The sequence below is a fragment of the Chiloscyllium punctatum genome, chromosome 37 (assembly GCF_047496795.1).
Source record: "Chiloscyllium punctatum isolate Juve2018m chromosome 37, sChiPun1.3, whole genome shotgun sequence".
Lineage (NCBI taxonomy): Eukaryota > Metazoa > Chordata > Chondrichthyes > Orectolobiformes > Hemiscylliidae > Chiloscyllium > Chiloscyllium punctatum.
In genome coordinates, this window is record NC_092775.1 from 36,704,808 (window position 1) to 36,725,827 (window position 21,020).

The 21,020-nt window shown below is 40.6% G+C and overlaps 1 protein-coding gene across 2 annotated transcripts in view; it reads right to left on the reverse strand.

Annotated features, from left to right (window-relative positions):
* Positions 1–21,020, reverse strand: part of helz2a (helicase with zinc finger 2a) — a 104,541-nt gene that overhangs the window by 23,695 nt on the left and 59,826 nt on the right. For both annotated transcript variants that reach the window (XM_072556579.1, XM_072556578.1), the window contains exons 14-17: positions 19,343–19,459; positions 14,472–14,664; positions 11,192–11,326; positions 552–773 (exon numbers count right to left, since the gene is read on the reverse strand). In XM_072556579.1, coding sequence (XP_072412680.1) covers positions 552–773; positions 11,192–11,326; positions 14,472–14,664; positions 19,343–19,459 — 667 coding nt within the window. The remainder of the gene's footprint in view (positions 1–551; positions 774–11,191; positions 11,327–14,471; positions 14,665–19,342; positions 19,460–21,020) is intronic.

The following is a 21,020-nucleotide window of genomic DNA, read 5'->3' on the forward strand; positions in this document are numbered from 1 at the left end:
ATTTAAAATAAAAATTGGATTTATAGCTGTTGTAAAAACAAACTTTCAAAGGGACAAATGAAATTATGAGAAATATTTATTCAATGGACAAATACAAATAAAATTTCTTATGGATTGGCTGGTTAAGCCACTAAATTTCATATACTTCATGTCTTTGATTTGTTTCTCTTTGAGAAGACTGTGGCTTAGTGATAATATCACTGGACTAATAATTCAACCAGTAAATGCTTTGGAAAATGAGCTCAAATCCAACCTTGGCATTTGATGGGATTTAATTCAATTTACAAATCTCGAATTGAAAACTAGTGACAATGAAGTCATTGTAAGAAGACATCAAGTTCACTGAAGATCTTGAGGTTACACATTCTGCCACCTATACTTAGTTTGGAATGCAGATGACTCCAGACCAACAGCAATGTGGTTGACACTTCCCTCTACAATGGCTGTGCAAGCATCCCCATTCAAGGTCATTTAGGGATGGGCAACAAATGTTGGCATTGTCTGGGATGCCCGCATGCCATGAAAGAGTAAAGAAAATGAAAAGTACTCACAGCTTTCTCAGCCTCCAATTTATTTGCTCTGGAATTCTCATTTCCCTCCTCAGTTGAGACCATCAAACTAATTTCATCTCCCAGGACATGCCCAAAGATTATTGGGCAGGTCATCTTTCCACGATGATAGAAGACACTTTGGGGACGACACTCAAGTTTAGGATCAGTTTCTAGCTTCCCTTTATAAAACATCTGAGATGGAAACTGGCAAATTTCTTTATGCTGAAAAATTAAATGAAAACACTCACTGGAGTTTTTTTTAACAAGTAATGAAGTATGAACATTTAGAAAACAAATTCACATTAACTAAGAAAACATAGAATCTAAAAGGATGTTCAGCCTGTATTTTCCATCACATCACATACAGTCTGTTCTTTATAAAACAACTCCTGCTCGAGATAGTTAGCTGTTTTGTACTTAATCCAAATCTTTCACTCTATTTTTAATAGAAGAGAATTTACCTTTAAGGAAAATAGCCATGCACAAACTTTCAAGGTCAAAATTTTCTCTAAACTGCCAAGATCTATTATATACTACAATACGGAGTGGTTGTAGAACTCCAGGTGTACCTGTAGCTATAGGCAATGTTGTCGCAGGTATTTCTCAATATGGAAAATTATTGTATTACATCATTTTCCCAAAAAGCAGCTTCTGCTCCATGTAATCATAACTACAGCTTCTTTTTTTTTTACAGACAGCCAGTGCTTTTGATCGTTCTACTGCTGTAATTTATACACAAGATCCATCTTTCATTTATTTTGGTTGATCAACTTGCCTTTCACCATCATCCTTTTGTCATTTAAGTTTGCAACCTATTGTTTACACTTCCCTTGGTTCTAAAGTCTGTGACCTACATCTTGTTTGTTGGCTAAGTCCAACTTGCATCAAGATTTTTAGAGGGTTTGTCATCATGAGGCCTAGTGCATTCTCTCGCCCTCTCTCACCAAACTCATCTCATTAGTAACCTAGCTCACCCCTATGTATCACTCAAGTTCAATTTCCACAGAATGCCGTTCCCAGAGTAATTCACCACTCATCAGATATCTCATATTTCCCCATCATGCCTCTGTTGCAGAATAGGTGCAAGTTCCCCTCAATTGCCCTGTCTTGGACAAATATCAAGAAGACGCTTTGGGGACGACGCTCAAGTTTAGGATCAGTTTCTAGCTTCCCGTTATAAAACATCTGAGAAGGAAACTGGCGCCTGTGCCATCCTTAATAGGCCATTGTGCATTTGGACAAACATTGTAATTTGACAGTTGCCATATGTTTCTTGACATTTGTCCAAGACAGGGCAGTTGAGGGGAACTTGCACCAATTCTGCAACAGAGACCTGGAGATCCTGCTGAATGGGTGGTATGGATGTAGAACTCCCTCTGCCCATAACCAGTGCAGAAAGCCATAAAACACGACCATGTTAGCCTGGCTCGAGGTTGCTACCAAGATTTAAGCAGTTGTAGTCATTTGGAGGAATGCCTCGAATTGTAAAAGGTCAATGACCTTCTCCACTCCATCAGCATAGGTGTCACTATTTTCTTTTTGCTACCTCATTCTATCTCTGCAATTGTATCCATCTCCTATGAATGTTCATGCTTTGTCACTCTCATTATTGCCTGCAACATTATCCCTCAATTACTCTCACCCACCCAACTTCCTGCTAGCAGTAATGCTGCATACCGTCTGCACTGCCGACTCACTCACTCAGAACACCTCCCCTCGTACACCTACAATAATAGCTGTGCCACCCACTTTTACCTCCTGTAATACCTCCCTGTCTTTCAATCCAGCAGGAAACCAATAGGACAGAAAGAGACAAGACACGGTTTTGCCTTATGAAGAGAGAATCCTGGCTCTGAGCATCCTGAGTGACTCACTGACCATTTCTAAGTTTCTGGACTGATACTGGAAGCTGCTCTTTACTTACTGTGGCATGACCCCCTGAGCGAAAGCTAACCAATTGACTCGACAGAGAAACTTCATAGTTTTCTGTCTGAGTTAAATGGCAAGGCAAAAGAGCAATAATGTGAGGCTCATATCTCAGTCTGAGGGGGAAAGGCTCAAAAAGGAAATGCAAGGCAAGGAAGCTTTGATGCCTGGTTGCCTCGGGGTTTTCTGGTTTCCCCCCAAAGTCCAAAGATGTGCAGATTAGTTGGATTGGCCATGTTAAATTGTATGTAGTGTTCAGTGCAATGTAGACTGCAAGAATTAGTTTTGGTAAATGTGGGTTTACAGGCATAGGGTATGGGTCTGGGTGGGGTGTCTTTGGAGGGTCAGTGCAAATTCAATGGGCCAAATGGTGTATTTCCGCATAGCAGGGATCCCATGATTCGAAAAAGGAACAGACTGTTTCCTAAAGAGATAGTGGCAGACTATAAATATAACGTCGTGCATGGCAAACAAGAGCAGACAATCGAGAGGCTGACACAAGGAAGGAGATCACTGTATGAGCTGAGGATATTGGAATTTAAAGAGAAATTGGACAGACAACAGCTTCTGGTAACTGCTGAATTCTGGAGGATACGAGCTCACTCAGCAGATAACAGGTCAGCTGCTTATGTTTGGCAACAAAGAAAACAATTTGTTAGTTTGACTCCACAATTAAAGTTGAGAGATTAAAGAGAATTTGAAGTAAACTTCTATTCTCTGTGAATTCTTTTCAAACTGAAACGACCACGGTAACCTCGATTACTGTTGAAATAAAAAGTTGTGCGCCTTATCTCTGTGTGTAGTTAATGACTTTGATCTGGTCCTTTCTGCCTGTTGGACTGCCAGGAGATACTCAGTAACCCTTTGTGATCTGTTCTTGTACATTTTAAAGCTGTTGGTGTTTAATGCATGCGATGTGCCTCAGGACATAATCATAATTACATTGATCAAAAAAGAGATAATGATAAAATGCATGATTCATCTTTTCAAAAGCAACCGTTTTGTTTGAGGTGAATAGAACTTCTAGGATGGGGGTATTAATAAGGTCTGACATTCAATTGGTAAGGAGAATGTGAGGCCCGTCAATGAAAATTTGGAGATCCCTTCCCGCCCTTTTGGGAGTAGGAGTTAGTAGTTTGGAAAACTTTCATAGAAGCCAAAATGGTGCGAAATTGAATGTTGCAGAGATTGTATGTAAGACTAAGGAGGCTTCCAATACTAATACATGGGTTGTGATTGAGTGTGCCTGTCTCAATTTGATGTTCTGGAAAATTAAGCTATAGATCTATTGCACTGCATGTGGAAGCATACAGGCCTCCTTTGGTTTGGGCGAAATAGATTAAGGTTCTTCTTGGGAATTAACCTTATTGCATTTCAGAGATTTGTTTAAAAATATTAACAAGTAATGTAATTTGAGGGAAGAGTAATAATGATGTAAATCTTTTAAATAATGAGTCCTGGAACCATGGTAACTGGCCAGAGATTTGATTTCAGAATATTCTTACAAACAGGGGATTTTTGATCTACATACAAATTTCACACATGGTGAGAATGATTTTTCTTTAATATGTAATTGTGTAATCCAGATGTTTGGAGTAATTATGATTAATCCTGAATTGTATTGATCTTGATTTAGAAACCTTGTAAAGTTAAATCTTTTGTCACTGATACAATTATCAAAGGGAAAGTTAATTTTAAAATTGAACACTATTAATTGGAAATTGAAAGCAAATTGTCTGACTTAAATACATTTTAAATCAAAATTTTAAAATTAGGAAGTTTGACCACAATCAGCTTGAGAGAGAAGCTAAAAGAAAACACCTTAGAGAAAACTGGCGTTAATCTAAAATTGCTGAAAACAAAAAAGAAAGTTTACTCCTTATTCAGAAACTTATGTTTTAGATATGTAGACTGTTGCAAGTGGGTAGGTTAAAAAATTGCTTTGCCCTGCTTGTTTGGAGAAACAAACAAAGAAAAGTTTAATCTTTCTGCTAGCAGTTTAAGATTTCATGTCACTGGATTAACATGTTCTGCTTTGACTGGAATGGATCTTTTATGTCTTTTGCTTTTGGGTGTTAAACATTCCCAGCAACTTCAAGAATTTGATCCAACCTTTGGAAGAAACTGGAACTAATAAACTTATTTAAGTTCATTTCATTTTAATGTGGTTTTCTGAAACAAAGCAAAACATAGACACACAGTGAACAAGTGAAATTCAGTGAATTTCAATGTATTTATATATTCAGTTTCAATGTTTATGGAAAAAGTTTGTTTTAAAGAGAAATACACATTGATGACAACATGACAACCAATGACACTGTTACTTAAATGTTGGATGATTTTGAAATGGGAAAGGTGTTAATAATGAGGAAAAAGAAACAAGAAGATATCACCCAAGATAAAGAACAAACAAGCGTGTCAAGTAGAAAAGGAGATAAAACATGTGGCTGGAATTGATTCCCAAAGCAAAGAGTATTGGTAAGTGCAAGGACAAAGATCAGGTATTCAGCCATTCGGGTGTCACAGTCTACGAAGCCCCTAATCCTAATTGCATAGAGGGTAATATAAAGTGCCCTTCATGAAGAGGATGCACCTTCATGTATTAATAACATCTGCTTACACTACGCACAAAAACAACATTTTAAAATTTTGATTGAAAATGTATTTAAGTCAGACAATTTGTGTCAGTTCAGGGTTTGGTACAAGAATATCCTGTAAATCAAGAAATCTTAAAGCAATGAGATTGGTACTTCCCTTTACTTTACATGTGGTGACACCACTCCCAATTGTCTCAACTCATACTAAATGACTTACATTCTGATTCTGCCAACAGGAGTGGAGGGTTTGAGCTATAGGGAAAGGCTGAATAGGCTTTCCCTGGAACGTTGGAGGCTGAGGGGTGAACTTTTAGAGAGTTATACAATCATGAGGGGCATGGATAGGATAAATAGTCTCAGCTTTTACCCTACGGTGGGGGAGTTCAAAATAGACAGTACGGGTTTAAGGTGAGAGGGGAAAAATTTAAAGGGACTTAAGGGTCAACTTTTTCACACAGAGGGTGGCGTGTGTATGGAATGAGCTGCTAGGGGATGTGGTGGAAGCTGATAAAATTATAGCATTTAAAATGCATCTGGATGGTATATGAATAGAAAGGGATTTGGGCCAAATGCTGGCAAATGGGACTAGATTAATTGAGGATATGAATGAGCTGGACCAAAGGGTCTTTTTGCCTATTGTACATCTCTGTGACTCTATGAGGAGTGCCCCAGCAGTAGATCTCTTGTTTTGTTTCAGGTGAAACACAAGAATAATGGCAGTAGTTGGGTAACAGAAATGGAGAGTAGCCTCCTGGTAAGTGTAGCTGTTTGAGAGGTGTCCACTGCGTATATCAGTAAGAAAACCTGCCTGCTACCTGGATAGTACATGCAACAACACTAAAATAGACAAAGGAGACAACTGCCAAAGGCCCTGAGTAGTACATAGCATGTTATAGACTTGGCTAAGATTTCACCACAATAGACTCATTTACTTCCTTTCACGTGGCAAGTAAAACTTGAAGGACAATATTGTAAATAATTGATATTATTGTAAGTATTGATATTAATTGATTAGCATGTTGTGATGTATAATGCTTCACTGTCACTACATGCAATTAGTAGACGTTAATGTGGTACCTTATGTTACCTTCCAAGGTCAGCATCATGACAATAGGTAAACCAAAGGTGGCATTACTTTGAATACATTAGGTGTGACCAATAATTTGAATAGTTAAAGACTATCTGTAACATACACCTTGAGTCAACTGGCTAGGCAGGCCACAAACCTAATAATGAACAGCTGATTAGAAGAATTGTATAGCTCTTGGATAAGGAGCCTAAGATGAGAAAGAAACCAAATATGTTTTGGTCACATTAATTTAGACCTAAAATCATGGCAAATCTCAAGTATAAATTATAATACTCCATAGTTGCTGTCAGAAGCACTAAAGGATCAAATATGCACTCATAACGATCAATTTGCAAGAAGCCTAACTTAAGAATTGATAACGCACCACTGGATATTGAAAATATTTCATAGAATTATCAAATTTCTGCAGTGTGGAAGCTAGCCATTTGGGCCCATCAAGTCCACACTCACCCTCTGAAGAACAAACCACCCCTATCCATCTCCTACCCCTATATTCCCCATGGCTAATCTACCTAACCTACACATCCCTGGACACTATGGGAAAATTAGTATGCCAATCCACCTAACCTGCACGCCTTTGGGAGGAAACTAGACCACCCGAAGGAAGCCCACACAGACATGGAAGAACGTGCAAACTCCACACAGACAGTCATCTGAGGGTAGAATCAAATCCGGCCCCCTGCGCTGTGAGGTAGCAGTGCTAACCACTGAGCCACTATGCTACCCCAAATGTGCTCAGGTTACTGGCCTGAGTTTGATTAATCCAGAACCAGAAAGTCAGAAACTACTGGTGACTCACCCAATTCAGGGAACGGTGTAGATATATTCCATCCAAATAAATTGCAAAGTTGCTTCCTGGGTCTTGATGAGATTAGTGCTACCACAGCACCAATGGTGCTTTAATACCATGGACCTATCCCCCTACTGTTAACTCAGTTGATCATGTCAGAATGATTAAAGGATCTGATTATGTTGCATACAATGACATACCACAACATGTAGTCGCAAAATGACATAGATCAGTGGGAATTAAATTGGTACACTGCAGCACCTGCTATGGTTTACCCTCCAGGCATAACGTGACCCTGAGACCACATTTGGTCAATGCAACTAAAGCCAAGGCCAATTATGTCAACTTATACCAATTATACCAATGAATTGATGCCAGCTATGAACCAGCATGAACTGCTTATGTAACTATTTTTCCAGACTTAGACTGTCAACTATTAGGGGACATAGGCTGAAGCTAAAAGGGGGCAAGTTTCAATGAGATGTGAGAGGCACATTTTTTACACAGAGGGTGATAAGTGCCTGGAATGCATTGCAGAGGAGCAGGTGCAGGTGAATAGAATAGTAAAGTTCTGGAGAAACCTTAACATTTATGTGCATAGGCAAGGAATAGTGGGGGATACAGACCGTGTAGAGGCAAAATATTTTTAGTTTAGAAACGCATCGTGTTTTGGCGCAGTCTTGGTGAGCCAAACGGCCTGTTCTTGTGCTGTACTGTTCTTTGTTTTGCTGGTCTGGTACAAGGTTACTTTGCCTTTGCGTTTGTTTTCAGCAAGGGAGTAATTGACCAGGCTCCACTGTGTCTGAAGTTTGAGTGGCTCATTGGGGCCTTGTTGTTTACCCAAATAGATAGTTCTTCAGGCCAAAAGCTTGAAAGGTCTTTTGAAAAACTGGTATAGTCAAGGGGGCATGGTCAGCTCTCTAGGTGAGCAGTTCAATTCAGTTCAGTATGAGTTGAGTAAGAGTCACAGGGGAATCTGAAACTTTTCTCTCTGTCCTTCTGTCCATATGATTTTGAACTGTAAGTTGCGTGTGCCATTGTTTACTGTGTGTGCTAAGGGATGTGAGTACTGGAACTGTTGCAAGTATATCCAGAACAGCATCATTAAGTCGAGTTTGGATAGGTTATCCAGTATTCTGTTCTCAGTTCTTTGCGTTTCATTCCATAATTTTGTAAATAAATTTTGTTTGCTTAAAACTTGACAGTCAATGCAGCTAATTTACTCCGGGAATATCCATTATACACCTAGCTAAACAAATAGCAAATTTGGGCTACAAAGAACAAAGAACAAAGAAAATTTACAGCTCAGGAACAGGCCCTTCGGCCCTCCAAGCCTGAGCCGATCCAAATCTACTGTCTAAACCTGTCGCCCAATTCCTAAGCATCCGATGAAGGCAACCATACCATATGCCTTCTTGACCACTCTATCCACCTGTGCAGCAACCTTCAGGGTACAATGGACCTGCACTCCCAGATCTCTCTGCTCATCAACTTTTTCCAAGGCTCTTCTGTTCACTGTATAATTCACTCTAGAATTAGACTTGCCAAGATGCACCACCTCACATTTGCCTCGATTGAACTCCATCTGCCACTTCTCCGCCCAACTCTCCAATGTATCTATATTGTCCTGTATTCTTTGGCAGTTCCTTATGCTTTCTGTTACTCCACCAATCTTCTTGTCATCTGCAAATTTGCTGATCATAGCAACAGTGCCCTCTTCCAGATCATTTATGTATATCACCACTAGTCACCTTTCTCCATTTTGAGAAACCACTTTCAACTACTACTGTCTCCTGTTGCTCAATCGGTTCTTTATCCACCTAGCTAGAACCCCCTGCACACCATATGACTTCACTTTCTCTATTAGTTTACCATGGGGAACCTTATCAAATGCCTTACTAAAGTCCATGTATATGACATCAACAGCCCTTCCTTCATCTATCAACTTGCTCACTTCCTCAAAGAACTACATGCTTAAAAATGTTTTGAGGGGGTCTGGCCTAGTCCATAACAGTTCACTTTATTCTTTGACTAATTAAAGATCTTTTAAATTACAAAGACAAACCCTGTGAGACACCCTACCAACCTTTTGCTTTGAGCCTAGAAATCTGGGTTCAGAATAGTTGCAAGGAATTGATTAACTTAAACCACAGAAACACATGCCACGAAGATACAAGTGACAAATTGTTTGATAATGAGGTATCACCTCTAACAGAGTGGGAATCAGTTTAGCTCAGTTGGCAGGATTGTTGGTTGGCAGAACGGTGTGAGACCAACAGTGTGGGTTCAATACCCATCACCGGTTTGGGGTTACCATAAAGGACTCTCCTTCTCAACATCTTCCTTCTCCTGATGTCAAGTGGCCCTCAGATTAGTCACCACTAATCACTTCTCTCCATAATAAGAGAGCAGCCCCTTTGAGCAGCCCCTCTGAACCCGGGTCTCTGGCGCTGTGAGGCAGCAGTGCTAACCACTGTGCCACCGTGCCACCCATTCTTCTCAAAGTATGATAGGAAATGTGGTCAACACGTAGGAATGATGGGATATGATTTCATTCCTGTGGGAATCAAGCTAAGAATGTACATTGTAACAATTTACTGCTAATGAATTGAAACACAGATCACAAAGTTAAGGGGAAACTGAAGGTTGAGTTGCTGTAGAAACCAGCAGTGCCAAGGCTGAGGTTGAGATAAGGGGTGAAAATGTGTTGCTGGAAAAGCACAGCAGGTCAGGCAGCATCCAAGGAGCAGGAGAATTGACGTTTCAGGCATGAGCCCTTCTTCAGGAATGAGGAAAGTGTGCCAAGCAGGCTAAGATAAAAGGTAGGGAGGAGGGACTTGGGGGAGGGGTGTTGGAAATGCGACAGATGGAAGGAGGTTAAGGTGAGAGTGATAGGCCGGAGTGGGGGTGGGGCGGAGAGGTCAGGAAGAAGATTGCAGGTTAGGAAGATGGTGCTGAGTTAGAGGGTCCGGACTGAGACAAGGTGGGGGGAGGGGAAATGAGGAAACTGGAGAAATCTGAGTTCATCCCTTGTGGTTGGAGGGTTCCTAGGCGGAAGATGAGGCGCTTTTCCTCCAGCTGTCGTGTTGCTATGGTCTGGTGATGGAGGAGTCCAAGGACCTGCATGTCCTTGGCGGAGTGGGAGGGGGAGTTGAAGTGTTGAGCCACGGGGTGGTTGGGTTGGTTGGTCCGGGTGTCCCAGAGGTGTTCTCTGAAACGTTCCGCAAGTAGGCAGCCTGTCTCCCCAATATAGAGGAGGGCACATAGGGTGCAACAGATGCAATAGATGATGTGTGTGGAGGTGCAGGTGAATTTATGGCGGATATGGAAGGATCCCTTGGGGCCTTGGAGGGAAGTGAGGGGGGAGGTGTGGGCGCAAGTTTTGCATTTCTTGCGGTTGCAGGGGAAGGTGCCAGGAGTGGAGGTTGGGTTGGTGGGGGATGTGGACCTGATGAGGGAGTCACGGAGGGAGTGGTCTTTTCGGAACGCTGATAGGGGAGGGGAAGGAAATATATCCCTGGTGGTGGGGTCCGTTTTGAGGTGGCGGAAATGGCAACAGATTATACGATGTATCTGGAGGTTGGTGGGGTGGTAGGTGAGGACCAGTGGGGTTCTGTCCTGGTGGCGGTTGGAGGGGTGGGGCTCCGTTGAGATAAAGGGGTCATGTATTACATTGAGAATTATACACTATGGTGAAACTTTTGTATTTGTGGCGAGTCTATCCTGGGCAACCAGGTGAAGGCTATCCATCCCCAGCCCACGCTGGAATAAAATCTATAGTTACCACCCTCAAAAAGGATTGTTTTAAAATAACTAAAACAGTGTAACATTTGGTGAATCTTGTACTCAGGGACGGTAAGCCTTGGTGGTTGGATGGGACTTTGGGCCGAATTCCTCCATGAATGAAAAAGCTGAAAGTCTACTTGAGAGGAACAGAGCTTTGTGGGATACCAAAGCTGAAACTGATACTATGCATTCTGAAGGAACTACGAGAGAAAACTGAAATAGCTTTCATTGTTGGATGGCCTGTTTCAAATGAAATTTATAATTCCTACAAAATATAATTTGCCTTTAATTTATGTTGATTTAGGTTTGATTCTCAGTAAAAAGTTTTAAGTAATGAAATCTTGTCCATCAGTTTATCATGGTTAGTGTTACGTTTGGTTCTTTTAGATTAGTAGTCTCCATGAGACAATAACAAATTATACTCAATATTAAATGGGCAAATAACACTTACCATCCGATATTGCACATTAAGCATCAATGCTTGTTTATCATAGCGCTCAAATAGTGATGTCTCCATGCCAAGACGCCGACAGAACTCATTGCTTATAATAGGCCGTAGTTGCATATGGTCACCCAAAAGAACAATCTGAAGGTAAAAACATAATTTTAGAAACAAATAACATGAAATTAAACAAAAATTAAAATTCAAGCAGACTGTTACTTCTTCCATAGTCAAAACAGTTCATTGCACAGACATTACAGAGTCTATCTACATTACTGAAATCTTTCTAATCTTCTTTTATTTGCTGCAACCTAGTGTTCCAATACACCCAAGCTCAAGGACAGAGAAATCTATTCCACACATCAGAATATACTCTGCACGATCAACTCTCCCAAAGCCTCAACCAATCACAAAGTAGAACTTCTGCCCACAATAAAGACATTAAAATAAGATATAGAATTGGAACCACATTAATTGAATATTTCCTTAAGAAACAAGGTTTAACAGTACATTGAAAACCAATATACTTCACTCGGCCCCTGTCAATAAATTTGTGAGGGATACTAAGGCTGACACAAAATATTGACAGTTATTTTCTGTAATCTTATTTTTAACTATTTTATTGGCTGAAAGAAAGAGCAGACAAGTATAATGCATGCACGTTGTTCAAAGCAATATTGCAAAAGGAATGAAAGACTTGTTGAATTTCTTTGTGCCAAACATCATAGTAAAGAAGATAATATGTAGGACCATAGGAATATGAACAAAAGTATAGGATTCCTGAAGTAGCCAGCAAGTTGATAGTTAGGTTCATTAATAAGCTATCTAACACTCATTGATCCTGAGCACACCAACAACTTAGTGGTTTTCAGGGAGAGGTGGGCACCACAGGGAGTGGAGTATTTTATTTCCCCCTCCAACTCTAACTTGATTTAGTCCCTGCTCTCCCCTTCACTTTTTTAATCATTCAGCATTGCCCTTTGATGAGAAGGGCACAGCTGGTCCCTGGCCACTCTCATCTGGTGTTTCCTTTCTTCCTGGTGGTGGGAAATGAATAAAGATTTGTATACCTGTTGTCTTTCACTGTGGCTCACACCTACAACAAACCTCATGGGTGCTGGGGAAAATATAAGCACTACTGCTGTTAGGTGGTAGTGTGGGGGCAAAGTAAAGAAAAAAAAATTAGTGGTCAGCATTGTTCTTTATTGAGAAGAGCACTGCTTGTCACTGGCCACTCGGGTGCTTTTTATCTTCCTGGTGGTAGAATATGAATAAAGATTTATGCATTTTTTCTTCACTGTGTCCTACACCTGCACACACACAACATGGGTGCTGATGAATAAATAAGCATTATCACTGTTAGGCGGTAGTGTGGGGGTTTATAACAAAAAAACAACTTAGTGGCGGCTCAAAGATTAAATGGAAACAACACAGTTTTTCCACACCTTCTGAAGGCCATAGGAAGAGTCATTCATCATCAGACACGCTAGGCTCAATCAAGGGACCAAGCATTGGGGGGCTGTAGTAAAACATGACATTGCTTCTGCCTCCAACCTAGCTTCTTCCCCACCACAACACTCAGCCGCCATCTTACTCTTCTTCATGTCTGTGTTCCGTTGCATGGCCCTGCAGCTGCCACTGGTGCTGTTTGTGTGATTGGCAATGAGACACGGACAGCCTCTGATTTGGCTGGCAGTTCATCCGTCACTAGGTTCCTAAATCTCAGGGAAGACTTGCTGGTAGCCACGTGAGTGCAGGAAGTGCACTCAAAACCAAGGGCCCTTCCTCCGGAACTTGTTCAGGCTTTCCTGACAGTCCTCCAAACAATGGGCAATTAAATCCCGCAAAATGTTTCTGAGCTTGATGGGTGATTAATGTCAAAACAACACTGAGGGGTTTGTGGATAACCACAGAGGAAGAAGTCATGATGCAGCTGCAGAGAGCTTAAAAAGTGAGGACACAAATGACCGTCAGGCAGAACAAGAAAAAAAGGCAGGGGTCATAGTAAGTTTGGTACTTATTGAGCCATAGTGATATACAATACAGAAACAGACCCTTCAGTCCAACTCATCCATGCCGACCAGATATCCTAAATTAATCTAGTCCCATTTGCCAGCACTTGGCCCATAACTCTCTAAACTCTTTGTATTCATATACCCATCCAGATGCCTTTTAAATGTTGCAATTGTACCAGCCTCCCCCTCTTCCTTGTTAAATTTTTCCCCTCTCACCTTACACCTATGCCCTCTAATTTTAGACTCCCCTACACTCAGGAAAAGACCTTTTCTATTCGCCCTATCCATGCCCGTCATGATTTAATAAACATTAACAAGGTCACCCCTCAGCCTCTGGCACTCTGGGAAAAATACCTCCAGCCTATTCAGCCCCTCCCTGTACCTTAAACTGTCCAATCCTGGCAACATCCTTGTAAATCTTTTCTGAACCCTTTTAAGTTTCAAAACATCCTACCTAAAGCAGGAAGACCAGAACTGAATGCAATATTCCAAAAGTGGCCAAACCAATGTCTTGTATTGCTGCAAAATTACCTACCAACTCTTATACTCAATGCACTGACCAATAAATGTAAGCATACCAAATGCCTTCTTCGCTATTTTGTCAAGTTGCAATTCCACCTTCAAGGAAGTATGAACCTGCACTCCAAGATCCCTTTGTTCAGCAACACTCCCCATGATCTTATCATTGACTGCATCAGTCCGGCCCTGATTTGCCTTTCCAAAATGCAGCACCTCACACTTATCTAAATTAAACTCCATCTGCCAACTCTCAGCCCATTGGTCAATCTGATCAAAGTCCCATTATACTCTGAGGTAACCTTCTTCGATGTCCACTACACCTCCAACTTTGGTGTCATCTGCAAATTTACTAACCATACCTCCTATGTTTACATCCAAATCATTTGTATAAATGGCAAAAAGCAGTGCACCCAACTGTGAAAAGGAACATATGAGACTTCAATTACCCGTATCGAGATTGGGGAAGAAAAGAATAAAGGGCAAGTGGATGAATGGGTATGTCATATCCAACCTATAGCTTTCTTTGAGGAAGTATCTAGATCTTTGACAGCTCCTTTTCTACCACTTTAGTTATTTCTTCAAAACACTCCCTCAGGGAGAGATTATCTGGAAAAAAATCAGTTATGGTTCACTGAGGAACACAATTCACCAATATGAGAGAGCACAGCATTTCATTCTCTTTACTTCAAGAAGAAGTTAGGTGCGAGAAATTAATATTATAGTCAGAAATCCACTTCTAGAGGATAATAATTTACCTGGTTTGCTTGTTTATGTGCAACAATAGGGATTAACAATTCTGGTTCAGTACACATGGCACTCTCATCCACCAATATTTGCCGCACACCCAATTCTTGTAGAACCTTACTGGAAGAAGTGGCACATGTGCAAAGGATGACATCATGACGTCTTAGTTCATGCTTCCGTGCTTTGCTGAGCAATCTCTTGTATCTAGGAAATGATTCCAATGACCAAAAGGTAAAATTTACAACATAGTATTATGGAACTCTCCTAAACATTTGGCATAATCTCAGCAGAAGGCATACTTCAGAAGTGGCAGAAGAGTGGGAGATCCTTTGCAAATTCAGTCCTATGTGTTGTCACCAATATATTTGGCAGCAACAATATAAATTTCTCTGTCAGCAATTTAGAATTTTAACAAATGGTTGGATAGCCAAAGAATAGCCAAAGAGTGAGCACTTCTGCCAAAGAATTCAAATACAAACATCACTGTTCACTGTTGAGATGTTCCCTGTAAAACAGCGCACCAATTGATCCAAATTCTTAACTAAAAATTCTCAACCAAAACGTCTCAATCACTTTTGCAATAATATGAAGCTTTTGATTATGGTTGTACCATCTTTAAGGCACTACAGAGCAAATGTCCAGTGCCAGCGCCATACATTCTGCAAGATGGCACTTAATAGCATTGGAAAGAACATTCCTAGCTGGAAATTAACAAAAAAAAATCATACCCCAATATATTAACAATGTTTCATCAGTGAGATTCTGCTCTTTATCACCAGTCAGGCACATGCTTTGTGAGATGCTCAGTAGAAGCACAGACTAAGTTACACACAGTGTAGATGAAAAGAAGGGTTTAGATTAGGACAGGAATAAGTTTTTTTTAATCATTCATCATATTAATTCTCACCACATGCTTTTTTTGGCCGAACATGAACAAAATGGCATGCATTGGTTAAAATATATCAATGTGCCAATATTGATGATTGGTTTAGCAGTCTAATGATGCAGCAAGTTTCAGCAAACAGAAAAGACAAATTAAACCTGAAGTTTATTGAAGAGGTAAGGAAGAAACAGCACCATCCAACTCAAAACCCATATGTCATCCCGGGTCTTGAATTCTCCAAATCTTATTCTATTGATTGAGCAGGACAAGTAACTTGCAGCTCCCTAGGTCAAATGTAATTAAATTTCAGCATTTAAGCATTTTCAATAGCAGTAGCTTTATTGTAAATCAATCTAAAATGTGGTTTAAAACTTGGTTTACTGTTTCAGATCTGAAAGTCTGTAAGGTCCACAATCTGCTGTAAAAGTAAACAAAGGTGGGACATAGAGCGATGGCGAACCATCACTAACAGCCCCTTGGTTGATATTCCTGGCACGCATCATGTGCATGCCAAAAGGAAAATAATGAGAGGTACTGCAGCAAAATAAATCATACAGTAAAAATTAAACACAACAAGGCTCACTTTTCTTTATTGAAAATAAACCTAGGCTTCAAGTCCAGTCCTGCCAATTTTCTACTTGATCTGGACAAGAAGCCCAGAAATGTTCTCAGGAAAATATTTCATCTACAATATATATCACTCTATTGCTCTGATTGAAGACTGGGTACGATATTTCCTGTTACATTCTGGCAGATGGTGGAGAGAATTCTCAGGATTTAGTTATTAAGTAAGCTACTCGATTTCTGTCAGAGTGCAGACAATCACACAGAGGTCTCAGCAACAGTCTAACAGAGTTTGATTCTTCTGCCAGCTGAGAGAGTCTACCCCTGCGCATTTAGCACAGGAGTCCCATCTTCAGCATGCAAATAAGGTTGTGGCTAGAAATCACTGGAATAAAGGGGAATCCTTGCTATAGGCAGAACAGCTGCCCTGAGATGGAAATGCCAACAGTCGGCCCACACAGCTAATATAGCGTTCTCTCTCATTTAAATAGATCATAATTGATTTCCACCTTAAATCTATTTGCCTCACACCCATATACTCTATGAGTCCTTTAGCTAACAAATACTCGTGAATCTCGGATTTAATAATTTTTATTGACTCAATCTCCTCAGATGTTGGCAAGAGTGTTGCAGATGTTCACAATGCTGTCTTCGAAAATGTGCTTCCGAATTTTTGTCTTGAGGGTTTTAGTTCTAATTTTAAGATTGTACACATTGGTTCTGGATGTTTTCGCCAGAGATAGTAAGTTATCTTTCTCCACCCTCAATAACTTGGTTTTGGTGAAAGACAACACAGTGTGAAGGGGGTGGGGCGGAGCATTTCCGTTTAAGGATGAAATGCAAAAAAAAGGCAGCACGGTGGCACAGTGGTTAGCATTGCTGCCTCACAGCGCCAGGGAACTGGGTTCAATTCCCAACTCAGGCAACTGTCTGTGTGGAGTTTGCACATTCTCCCTGTGTCTGCGTGGGTTTCCTCCGGGTGCTCCGGTTTCCTCCCACAGTCCAAAGATATGCAGGTCAGGTGAATTGGCCATGCTAAATTGCCCGTAGTGTTAGGTGAAGGGGTAAATGTAGAGTTGCTCTTCGGAGGGTCGGTGTGGACTTGTTGGGCCGAAGGGCCTGTTTCCACACTGTAAGTAATCTAATCTAATGAACTTGGTTGAATCATCTTTCTAAGCTCATAAACCAAGTTCATGCATGCCCTTTAATCCCTGGTGTCATTCTGGTGAATATGAACTATACTCCCCTTTCATTGCGAACATATCTCTTCTGATGAATACCACTTACAAGTAATTTGTTTCTTTATTCGTTTACAGGAAGAGGGTGGGGAATCGGTTGATCTGTGTAGATCAACATTTACTACCTATCCCGAATTGGCCAGAGAGCAGTTAATAGTCAACCACATTGTTGTGGGTTCAGAGTCATATGTACAGCAGATCAGGTCAGGATGGTAGTTTCCCTCTCTAAAGGACATTAGGGGTTTCCTGACAATTGACAATTGATTCATGGTCATCTTCAGATTCTTAATTCCAAATTTTTATTGAAAATGAATTCTGCAGGATTTAAAACCAAGTCTCCAGAATAATATCTGAACTTCTGGATTAACAGTCGAATAATAATACCATGAGGATGTCACCTCGCAAATTCAATGGTCCAGAAAGAGTCTGACCAGTGGTCTGTAAAACTGAAACATCACTTCCTGACTTTCAAGCTCCTTGAGATAAAATCTAATTCTCTATTTGCCATTTTAATTACTTCTTGTAATTGTATACCACCTTTTGCTGATTTTTTAAAAATTAATTTCCTATCATTCCTCCACGATTTCTAATCTCTCAACAAACTATTCCAATTAGTTAAAATACATTTCTGCATTTTTCATTGCACTTCAATTGCCATAACTTTGCCCAGTTACTTAGTCTGCCTGTTCCCTCACTGTCAGATTGCTATCAAATTCTGGTATGGCACACATCATTACATCTAACATGAGACTCAGTGTATAACAAACAATTCTGGAATTGTCTTAAGTACATTCATAAAAACAGCTCTGCTTATCCTAACCAGTGTGGACAATAAAATCTCTTCTGCTAACATTATGATTTTTTGCCAGATGGTTCCAAGTTCTCTGTAGTTCTACAATACCACCTCACCATCCTGCACTCTCTCATCCTGCTCAAAATTTTAACCCCTATTTTTCAAAAGTCTGATTGCCTCTACTGAAATCACTTGATTTTGTAAATGCATTTTGTAAATATAAATGTTGTCCACTTCCTTTACAATGTTGCTGTCTTTTGTCTGGAAGTATTATAGTCCAGAATGTTTCACTGGCAACCATACCCAGCTTGTAGCCAGGTCTCTGAAATGCATACTAATCCTTGAGGTGAATTCGTGTGTTGTGCTCATTTGATTTTTTTTATGCTACATGTATTTGAACTTTTACTTGAGTAGTATCTCCACTCTGTGGACATGTTTTCTTCTTTAAGGTCAGAATCATCTGCGCGTAGCCTATCAGAGCATTTTCAGGTCAGAAATCCAGTTGGCTAATGGATGCGACTTAACCCTCGTTTCTAAGCCAGCCACAGCATTCAAAGTTGCCCAAACAGTTCACTGGGGAGAAAGATGACACAACCATTCCATCAAAGAAAGGATTTCTAATTAAACGGACCATGAGTTACAATACCTCACCAACACACGGATTTCTTTTTTAAGTGACAGCAACTACGGATTGGACAGGAGACCCAGGAAAGCAGCTTACTGTGTCTCTCACTCATAAACTGACAATTCTGCCTTTGGATTGGAGGGACTGCAACGAGGTGAGCTTCCCTGATGAGGGGAGGGGAAATAAAACAACACATCCAATCAAACAGATGTGTTTGTGAGCTGTGAGGAGCAGGAGTGTGTTCCCTTCAATTTGGAAACAGTGCACCAAGGATTGAGGACCTCGTGTGGTATGACAGATGTGCGGAGGTAAGACCTTCAGGTAGCAAGCCCATTCTGACCTTCCAACATTCTACTGTACAGCACTCCTCAGATTACATCTTGCAGCTCCAATCATTCCCCCTCCTCATGTCCCTCATCCCCTCACTTGAATAGTCAATGCTCACACTCACCCTCAATCCATTGCCCATGTTTCAGTCACCCTCCACAAATATTATCCTTCTCTCCCATTCTCAAAAAACATAATGAAGGCTCACATCTTTCTGTTTTCTAAACTAATTGGAAAGAAAACAGTAAATAACTTAATTATAGGCAGAGAGCTGAGGGGTACTGGTCATCCAGTGACAGGCACCTTGTCAGCTCTCGATAATGCATACCCTCAGCTGCTGATTGAAATGTGTCCACAGAATATCATTGTTTAAAGCAAGCACATGCTAGCTGTACAAATTATACAGTAAGTTAAAAGTGAGAAAAATACACAGGCAGATTTTTCTGACTTACTCCTCTATTTCTTCTTCTGTCACGATTGTTCCACTTTGAATCATTTCATCATATGCTTTTATTTTAGACGCAAAAGGATTAGATGGTTCGCGTATTTTGTAATGAAGTGTTATTGGCCTGCAACAAAAAAAATGTGGTGCAGTTAATTATTCATTTTAACTTCAGCCAAAGGCTGTTCCCATGCATATAATGTATTAGATTCACAATTGTTATTTCTGTTTAACACCGACACCAACCTCAAGCAAACAAAATAGTTCTTTTAATTGAAAAACCTGCACACAAGTATTAACTAAAGTGAAGATGAAAGCTGAAAATCATGGGATTGAAGATGCCATAAATCAGACAGGAGAAATTTGTTAATAATCAAGCTAAGTTTAAATGTTATATTCAAGTGTTGGATACATTTAAGGTTTTTGAGTTGGATTGTTCAGCACTTGGAAGTGGAATGAATAATTGTGGAGACTTGGAACTTTAAGCCTAGTGTTCTCACAATTTAGGCCTGAATGATAAGAAGGTTAAACAAAATTCTAGCAAGACCTTGGGCTGATTAGTTACAGCTGCACCACACAAGTGCCAGGCAACGACATCTCCAACCAGAGAGAAATCTGACAATTTTACCATTGTTGAATTCTTCAGTATCAACAGCCGAGATATTACCATTGATTAAAAACTGAACTGCATCAGCCACACAAATACTGTAGCCGCAGAAACTAGGAACTTTGTGGAAATTGACTCACCTGACTTCTGAAAGGCTGCATCCATCTACAAGATACAAGTCAGGAGTGTCATGGAGTATTCTCTGTTTGGTTGGGTGCATGTCCAACAACACACAAGAAGATTGACACCATTCAGGACAAAGTAGCCCATTCGATTGTGTCCATCCAGCATGTTCAATTTTGAGTCCATTCACTACCAAAGCACAATGGCAGCAGTGTGTGCCAGGCACAGGATGCACAGCAGGAGCTCACACAGATTCCTTAGACAGCATCTTCCAAACCTACAATGTCTGTCATCTCAAAGGACAAGCGAATCAGATATGTGAGAGCACAATCGTATGCAAGCTCCCACAAAGTCATACATGATCCCAGCTTGGGACTATATTGCCACTCCATCACTGCTGTGGGACAAAATTCTGGAATTCCCTCTCCAGCAGCACAGTGCATGGCAATTGTTCAACAAATCTGCACCACAACACCTTCTCCAGGGCAATTCAGGAGAACTTGGTCAACCTAGTGAGATTGCATCACTGATCAACTAACTAACCAACTGACTTCCAGTGCCACTTCTATCCTGAGTGCCTGCACATCTTTTCTCTCAGGTAGATTCCCAAGATGCCTTTCTCTGCTAACAACGCTTCTGCAGGAATATCTGAATATAGTGGGCCCATGGTCATTCCACACAGTAGAAATGGTTCTCTTCCTATCATCATCATTGTTTTTGGAGCAATGATGATGAAGTTCATTGCTTCATCATCAGAGCTATAGCTGCAGATCTCTTTCTCTACCTTTGTTATTTTTTCTTCTCTTACTTACTTCTTCTGCTCCTGATCAACTGCAATTTAACTGGCACACTTCATCTCAGTTTCCTTCCCTCCCATTTGTGTCATCCCAGACACGAGGGGAATCATCACTCTCACTTCTCCTTGCATACTCAATGAGGTTGGCTCCAAGGAAAATAC